Source organism: Cebus imitator, unplaced genomic scaffold (assembly GCF_001604975.1).
Source record: "Cebus imitator isolate Cc_AM_T3 unplaced genomic scaffold, Cebus_imitator-1.0 Scaffold802, whole genome shotgun sequence".
Taxonomy (NCBI): Eukaryota; Metazoa; Chordata; class Mammalia; order Primates; family Cebidae; genus Cebus; species Cebus imitator.
Window position 1 is genome coordinate 28,566 of NW_016108117.1, and position 9,652 is coordinate 38,217.

Sequence of the window (9,652 nt, forward strand, 5' to 3'; positions counted from 1 at the left end):
AAAAAAAAAAAAAAAAAAAGGGTACTCAGTGCCACACCATTGTAAAGGGAGGCGAGCACAAGAGGGGGCCAAATCTCTATGGTCTCTTTATGCAGAAGACAGGTCAGACCACTGAATTATTTCATACAGGTGCCAATGAGAACACAGGCATCACTGAGGGGAGGAGACACTGAGGGAGTATCTGCAGAATCCCAAGAAATGCATCCCTGGAACAAAAATTATCTTTGCCAGCACTAAGAAGGCAGAAAGGGCAGACTTAATACCTTATCTCAGAAAAGCTAATAATGAGTAATAATGGCCAGATGACTTTTTTATGTATACACAATTTATTTATTTATTTTAAATTTTGACTTTGGCTTGGATGTATGCTAAGCACAGTATACACAATTTAAAAGCTAATTCAGATCGTGAATAATTCACAGAATATTTTTGTTGAGCAGTCCTGATTTAACTAAGACTAGTTTGGGGTTAAATGAATACTTTTTTTTTTTAAATTTTAGTAGTAATTCTGATTCAGTAAATGGTATCCCTGTTTCCCCCTTCTAAAGCTATGATTGGACTTAATCAGTAGTGTTCAACTTTTCACAAAGATGGCAAATGCCATTTTAAAACCGATTGGAGATTGGCTTTATATTTAGATTTATATAACTGGCTATATGAATAAATACTGGGGAAATGTCTTCACTGTCTCAGAACCAAGCAAGATCCACCTGTGTTCTGTGTTCATGTGCCTCTTAAAGGCAAGGACTGAAGATAAGGTAGCAATGTCTGCTTTACATTTCTGGTCTTAACTATGTCAATCTAATTAGAAGTCTCTGCATCTAAAATGTTTCCTTGGCATGGTGGTTCATGCCTGTAATCACAGCACTTTGTTGGGGCTGACATGGGAGGATTTCTTGAGGCCACAAGTTGTGCCACATAAACAAGACCTTGTCTCTACAAAAAATAAAAATAGCTGGGCATGGTGGTACATTCCTGTAGTCCTAGCTACTCAGGAGGCTGGGGTGGAAGAATGGCTTGAGCCCAGGAGCTCAAGGTTGCAGTAAGCCATGATTGTGCCACTGCACTCCAGCCTGTGTGACAGAGCAAGGCCCCATCTCAAAATAAAATGGTTCTTTTAACTTACTGAAAGGCATTTTATATGGCTATATATAAAATATTCAATAAAGATAATAGCCAAAACTAATTCTAGAATGATAGAAATTGTAACAGTGGTGGCCTGAGGGAGGATGGAGGGGTGTGGGCAGAACTTTCAAAGGAGACAAAAATGTCCAATTTCTTGATTTGGGTGGCGGTTACTACATTAGGCTATTCTTGTATTGCTATAAAGAAATACTTGAGGCTGACTAGTTTATAAAGAAAAGAAATGTAATTATTTCATAGTTCTGCAGGCTGTTCAAGCATGGCACTAACTTCTGCCTGGCTTCTCAGGAGGCCTCAGGGAGCTTTCACTCACGGTGGAGGGTGAAGTGGAGCAGGCACATCACAGGGTGAGAATGGGAACAAGGTTGGCGGGGGTGGTGCCACATACTTTTAAATGATCAGATCTCCTGAGACTGCACTCACTATCCCTCCCCTATGACCTACACACTTCCCACCAGGCCCCACCTTCAACATTGGGGATTACATCTCAACATGAGATTTCGGTGGGAGAAATATCAAAACCATATTGGTTACATGGTTGTATACATTGTCAAAATCCATCAAACTATAGATTTAAATTCTAGGCATTTTACTATATGTAAAATTTACCTCAATTTTTAAAAATGAGAAGGTGAGGAAAGTTCATCTGAAATTTTTAGATACGATGGCCAGGAAGTGCTTCACTGCAAAGGTGACATTTGAGTAAAGACCTGTAGAAAGTAAAAAAGCAAGCCATGTGTGTATCTGATGGAATAGCATTCCAGGCAGAAGGAAAAACAGATGCGAGACCCTTAAGCATCTATTCCTAGCAACTAGAGTTTTTGAGAAACATGGAGGACACTAATGTGACTGGAATGGGTTGCACAAGGGAAAGACAAATTCTGAGAGCTAAGGGGGGATCAGATCATACAGTGTCTGGTAGGTCACAGTAAGACTCATCAAAGATTTTTATCCTCATCTTAGTTTAAAAGAAAATCACCTAAATGCCTACTAAGAATAAGGCACTGTGCACAGACAGCTTACATAAAGCTTATGTAAGTAGCAAAACTAGGATTAGAAACTAAGTATGTCTGATTCCAAAGCTCATAATCTTAACCACTTTGTTTTACTAACTCAACATAATAATAGTCAATATTTACCAAATGCTTACTATCAATAAGGGCTTTATATCAGATCTTCCCAATCATTTATTGTTCTAAAATGGCTTATAAGTGTAATGAAAAGGTATTCTGAATGAAATTCTGTATTGTATTAAAAATGTTTTGCAACCAACTAAAAATCAAGATGGGTAAAGTTATATTTAATTCATATGGTTCTCTACATAAACTTTCTAATTATAATTTTGGTACAGAAAACTACGCACGTGACTCCACTATATGGAACCACTTATGTGCCATAGTTTTGGTACATAAAACTATGCATATGGCACAGTACACTGACTCCATGAAATAGCTCCTTCTCCTGATCTTTCTGTTGAATCATTTTAGTCTATATTTTTATTTTAGTCTACATTGTTTAACATCAATGAGGCTCTACATTTTGCACACATATGTAAAAGACATTTTCTATTTAATTTGCTCTAATCTCTCCACTATTTCTACATGTATGTTTGTCATGAATCGTATTATAATCACCAACATCACCATTACTAATAAATACATCTGGTATTATTAGGCGTTCCTAAATAAAACAATTTTGAGGCCGGGTGTGGAGGCTCACGCCTATAATACCAGCACTTTGGTAGGGCAAGGTGGGCAGATCATGAGGTCAGGAGATCGAGACCATCCTGGCTAACACGGTGAAACCCCGTCTCTACTAAAAATACAAAAAATTAGCCGGATGTGGTGGCACGCACCTGTAGTCCCAGCTACTCGGGAGGCTGAGGCAGAAGAATCGCTTGAACCCGGGAGGCAGAGGTTGCAGTGAGCCAAGATCACGCCACTGCATTCCAGCCTGGTGACAGAGTGAGACTATGTCTCAAAAAAATAAACAAACATAATTTTGTAGTTTCTTGATTGTTACTTCTTAATCTATTGTTCAGATATTTTTTTATTCTATTCTTCGATGTCTGATTTTTAATGCATTTTCTTATGATGACTGTATTAAGAAAACGGGATGGATTTTTGTTGTTGTTGTTGTTGTTTAGACGGAGTCTCGCTCTCTTAGCCAGGCTGGAGTGCAGTGGTGTGTTCTCGGCTCACTGTAACTTCCGCCTCCCCGGTTCAGGCAATTCTCCCGTCACAGCCCCCCGAGTAGCTGAGATCATAGGTATGTGCCACCATGTTGGCTAATAATTGTGTTTTTAGTAGAGATGGAGTTTTGCCACGTTGGCCAGGCTGGTCTCAGACTCCTGACCTCAAGTGATCCGTCCGTCTCAGTCTCCCAAAGTGCTGGGATTACAGGCATGAGCCACCACACGCAGCGACAATGAATTTTTATATCAAATTCACGAATATCCTCTAATTTACCAGGGATGTTATACAAATGTCATTTTCTGTGTACACTATGACATGAAGGAGGTAGGAAAGCAATGCTTTAGGTATTATTTCATACTGAGCAGGTGCAGAATTCTGATAACATAAAAATCTTGTTAGCAATGGAATGCTAAAAGAAACCGACCTCTATAAAACTATGTCTCTAAGAGGTTTTTTGTTTTGTTTTGTTTTTTTGAGACAGGGTCTTACTTTGTCACCTAGGCTAGAGTGTAGTGGTACAATCACAATTCACTGCAGCCCCAAACTCCCAGGCTCAGGTGATCCTTCTGCCTCAGCCTCCTGAGTAGCTGGGACTACAGGGATATGCTACCATGCCCAAGTAATTTTTGTATTTTTTGTAGAGATAGGGTTTTGCTATGTTGCCCAGGCTAGTCTTGAACTCCTGAGATCAAGCAATCTGTCTGCCTCAGCCACCCAAAGTGCTGGTGAGCCTGGATTTCAGAAAACAAGCACAACCTAGGTAGAAGACTAAAAGCTTCTGAGTCAGACAGATCTGAGTTTAAATACCAGCATGACCTGTGAGCCTAGGTTAGGACAAATTACCTTCTCTGATTCTTCCTTCTCATCACTAAATGGAATAAACCACCTATTTGGTAGAGCTGTTGATGTAAAGATAATGTTTAAAAAGCAAAATGCATAGCAACACTTGGTATAAAGTGCACTTAGTAAACAGTATTTTTTTTTTCTTTTTTTAGAGACAGTCTCACTCTGTTACCCAGTCTGAGATGCAGTGGTGCAATCTTGGCCAACCACCTGGGCATAAGCAATCCTCTGCCTCAGCCTCCTGAGTAGCCACAACTACGGGAGACAACACTTGACTTTTTTTCAGACAAAAGATTTCCGTACGTCTAAAAATGCCCAGGCTGGTCTCAAATTCCTGGCCTCAAAGTGATCCGCCCACCTTGGCACCCCAAGGTGCTGAAATTACAAGCATGAGCTTGGACACAGTACTCAGGATAATTGTAACATACCATGAGTTCAACTATGTTAAAATATTTGCAAAAACTAGGATAGCCTAAAAAAGAACAAAGAAAAAAACTTAAATGTTAGGGTGGTATCTGTACTAATTGTTTTTTGTTTTAAAGAATTTTGCTGGCCAGGCTCAGTGGCTCATGCCTGTAATCCCAGCACTTTGGGAGGGTGAGATGGAAGGACTGCTTGAGCCCAGGAGTTCAAGACCTGCCTGGGCAACACAGTGAGACCTCATCTCTACAAAAATTAAAAAATTAAGCAGGAGGAATGGAAGTCAAGGCTGTAGTGAGCCATGATTGTGCCACTGCACTCTCACCTGGGTGACAAGAGTAAGGCCCTGTAATGTTATCATGTTGCTTAGTAGTAGATATAGAGATGAATAAGTCAAATGTAAAACCAATTCTTAATAGAATCAATAGATTAATTCTCTTGGAACATGAATAATTACCCCCGATGTTTCTATTACTTGTAAATTTTTGAAAGAGAAATACAACTATATGGTATTATTCTTCTTCAAAAGTTCTTCAAAAGAATTTAGAGCACATTGTGCCTCTTCTCAAAGTACTAATAATTGGCAAATAACTACATTTCCATAGATAGAAAAAAAACATCAAAGAAGAAATTTGATAAATAGAACATTTATTGGCCGGGCGCCGTGGCTCAAGCCTGTAATCCCAGCACTTTGGGAGGCCGAGGCAGGTGGATCACAAGGTCAAGAGATCGAGACCATCCTGGTCAACATGGTGAAACCCCGTCTCTACTAAAAATACAAAAAATTAGCTGGGCATGGTGGTGTGTGTCTGTAATCCCAGCTACTCAGGAGGCTGAGGCAGGAGAATTGCCTGAACCCAGGAGGTGGAGGTTGCGGTGAGCCAAGATCGCGCCATTGCACTCCAACCTGGGTAACATGAGTGAAACTCCGTCTCAAAAAAAAATAATAAATAAATAAATAAATAGAACATTTCTTTTTTTTTTTTTTTTTTTTTTTTTTTTTTTTTTTTGAGACGGAGTCTCACTATCACCCAGGCTAGAGTGAAGTGGCATGATCTCAGCTCACTGCAACCTCTGCCTCCTGGGTTTAAGCAATTCTCTGCCTCAGCCTCCTGAGTAGCTAGGATTACAGGCACCTGCCACCAGGCCCGGCTAATTTTTGTATTTTTAGTAGAGACTAGTTTTCACCATCTTGGCCAGGCTGGTTTTGAAATCCTGACCTTGTGATCTACTCGCTTCAGCCTCCCAAAGTTCTGGGATTACAGGCATGAGCCACCATGTCCAGCCTTGGAACATTGCATTATATCTTATTTCTGTAACATGCTTAAGGTATTCCTTTAGCTTTTTTCTAGGCCTCATATTTCTCATTTGTATTAATAAAATGGGCCAGGTATAGTGGCTCATACCTGTAATCCCAGCACTTTGGGAGGCCAAGGCAGGCAGATCACTTGAGGAAAAAAGTTCGAGGTCTTGATTATCTTAAAATATACAAAGATAAATGTGAAGATAATGATCAATACCCTTTTCTCCACTTTTACTATGAACAGATTAATAAGAAATAGGATCACCATGAAGTACAAGAATACAGACCAGACTATATCTTTAAATTGATGAGTTTGTCAGTAACTGGGATGCCTGAGAGCAAAGCACAGTTGTATGCCATCTCTGTATCCCAGTACACTACAGTATCTGGCATCCAGGAAGTGCTCAATACAAATGTGCCCCTCAAATTAATAAGGGACCATTTGACTGTTAAAAGATTCAAACTACAGGCCGGATGTGGTGGCTCACGCCTGCAATCCCAGCAATTTGGGAGGCCAAGATGGGTGGATTACTTGAGGCCAGGAGTTCAAGACCAGCCTGACCAACATGGTAAACCCTGTCTCTACTAAAAATACAAGAATTAGCCGGGCATGGTGGTGCACCCCTGTAATCCCAGCTACTCAGAAGTCTGAGGCACAAGAGTTGCCTGAGCCCAGGAGGCAGAGGTTGCAGTGAGCTGAGGTGGTGCCACTGCACTCCAGCCTGGGTGACAGAGGGAAGCTCTGTCTCAAAATTAAATAAATAAGACATTCAAACTACAGAAGTGCATTATAGAGATGGGACAGAAAGAACATTTAAGAAAAACGAAGATAACCTTCTTGCAATAATTTAGGTAATGGCAGAAAAATTAAATTCATAATTTTTCAAAGTTATTTCCTTATTAAAAAAACAAACCAAAACAAAACCTTGAGCCTTGATGATCCTGTCATGGACTGGCTATAGCACACACAGAGCTGAAGCAAGGCAAACAGTTTCCACTCTAAGCTGAAAACTGGTGCCAGTCATAAATATGTTACCTGCTTTAAAAAATATCTATTAAGCACTTAGATTTCCAGCAGTCAAATTCTCCTAATACTAGCCCTCTATGGCAATTGTGAAGTATGAATAAATGGGGCTCCTCACTAGAGTCCTTGTGCTATAAGAACTCTCCAACAGGTGAAATGATTCTCAACAGATGGAGGGCAGCTTGATCATCCTTCAAAATTACTTTCCATTACCCCTAGTGATTTACAATGAGGTGAATTATTCTTTTGACCTCATTTTTCATGCTATTTACTGTCAAGGAGGAACAATTTAAACATGGGGAGGAAAATCAATACAAGAGGCATAATTATAAAACAGTGAAGCTACATCCACAGGACCCAAACACAATCTGTTTTGGCATTTTAAAATGCCACATTTCATAGTTAGGCCAACCAACTTCTAAAAAATAAAAATCACTAAAAAAAGAAACCTGGCAAAAATGTTGCCAAGTAGCAGAAAAAAAAGTAACCTGCCTCACCTGAAAGGCCCAAATATAAATAAAACAGTTCATAAAACCATACATCCCACTGTGAAATTCACATTCAATTGGAAGGGCTAATTTCTCCTAGGCCTCAAAGAGCATAACAAAAGTCAGCCAATCCAAATCTCCATATGAATGCCCTAATGTCACTTCCATTTTCTAAGACAAGTACCTCATTTTTCCATAGTGGACTGCTCAAAACTAATGTAGCTAGAATGGACACTCTTCCTATCTTCTCCCTTATAAAGCAGGTCTCGTTACTTTCTGTGGCTTTAGTTTTCTTTGGAGCCTTCCCTTTGAAGTTTTCTTTCATAATGGACCTCAACTGCCAGCTGGCAGCTGCCTTAGGGAATAAGAAACCATATTACTGAACCGGAATTCTGAAAAATACTTCAAAATAAGGGCAATGATATGGTTTGGATATTTTTTCCCTCCAAATTTCATGTTGAAATGTGATCCCCAATGTAGGGAATGCAGCTTGGTGGGAAATGTTTGGGTTATAGGGGCAGATCCCTCATGAATGGCTTGGTGTCCTCTCCATGGCAATGACAGGTTCTTGCTCTGGTAGTTCACATGAGAGCTGATTGTTTAGAGTATTACCTCCCACCTCTCTCTCTTTCTCCTGCTCTCACTATGTGATGCACCTTCTTCCCCTTTGCCTTTTGCAATGATTGTAAGCTTCCCCAGGCCCTCACCAGGAGTAGATGCTGGCATCATGCTTCCTTTATAGCATGCAGAAACTGTGAGCCAATTAAACCTCTTTTCTTTATAAATTATCCAGTCTCGGGTATTCCTTTATAGCAACAAAAACAGACTAATACAGGGAACTCCAGTTAAGAGTTAATGGTAAAGATATAAAATGACAGTAGAGAAAGTGTTTACTCCATTGCCAAGCACTGAAAGTATTCACATATGGAGGGTATTACTAATTTAAACATTGGGCACCTTGTCAAGCCTTGCAACAGTCGATACACTCAACCTATGTTAACCATTTTATTCACAATTTATTTTTATTTATTTATTTTCTGAGACAGAGTTTCACTCTTGTTGTCCAGGCTGGAGTGCAATGGCGCAATCTCGGCTCACTGGAACCTCCATCTCTCGGGTCCAAACGATTCTCCTGCTTCCCAAGTAGCTGGGGTTACAGGTGCCTGTCACCATGCCCAGCTAATTTTTGTATTTTTAGTAGAGACAGGGTTTCACCATGTTGGCCAAGCTGGTCTCAAACAACAGATCTCAGCTGATCGACCCGCTTGAGCCTCCCAAAGTGCTGTGATTACAGGTGTAAGCCACTGTGCCCGGTCAATTTAAGTTTTTTAAGCTGATCACTGGTAAACCAATTAGAAGCTCAACACAAGGAGCTTCTTGTGATGTGATGATAATTTGAATAATTAACTAATTAATTAATAGAATTCAGGTCTAGTCAAGACTGGCTTCAAAGTTCAAAATTTTTGCAGGACCTTAATGGCCACTAAATTACAGAGAGAGAGATAACCTGACATTATTTGCCTCCTCATGGAAGTACATACCACCACTTATGATGTACTTCTACCAAAAAATTTGAACCTGATTCAGATCTAATCTCTAATTACCAGTTTATGGAAAAGACATGGGACAAAAGAACATATTAATACCACAAGCAAGCAGTCAGAAACGTCTAGGTTGCAGAGAAACTCTAAAGTACAAACAACCCAGTTTTTCAACAAATAAGGTAAGAGGAGAAAATGAGGAGGAAACCAAAGATTAAAATACATATTAATCAAAACAGACCTTATTTGAATCATGACTTGAATAAACCAACTGTTAAAACACACACACACCTGTGAACAATCAGGGAAATTTAAACACTACTAAAATATAATTTTAAGGAACAAGATTTTGACTTCTAGGTATACTAATGAAATTGTGAATTATTATTATTATTATTTTTTTAAAGAGACAGGGTCTTGCTATGTTGCCCAGGCTGGAGTGCAGTGGCTATTCACAGGCACGATCCCACTACTGATCAGCACGGGAGTTTTGACCTGCTCCGTTTCCAACCTAGGCTGGTTCACCTCTCCTTAGGCAACCTGGTGGGCCCCTGCTCCCAGGGGGTCACCATATTGATGCCAAACTTAGTGTGGACACCCACAGAGCACACTACAGCCCAGAACTCCTAGACTCAAGCGATCCTCCAGCCTCAGCCTCCCAAGTAGCTGGGACTACAGACACGCGCCACCACACC

The 9,652-nt window shown here is 40.1% G+C and overlaps 1 protein-coding gene across 1 annotated transcript in view; it reads right to left on the reverse strand.

The window, feature by feature from the left end:
• Positions 1-1,218: 1,218 nt before the first annotated feature.
• LOC108297455 (protein phosphatase 1 regulatory subunit 12B-like) overlaps positions 1,219-9,652 on the reverse strand; it is a 20,263-nt gene continuing 11,829 nt past the window's right edge. The window contains exon 2 of the mRNA XM_017520114.2: positions 1,219-1,853. Coding sequence (XP_017375603.1) covers positions 1,824-1,853 — 30 coding nt within the window. The 3' untranslated portion in view covers positions 1,219-1,823. The remainder of the gene's footprint in view (positions 1,854-9,652) is intronic.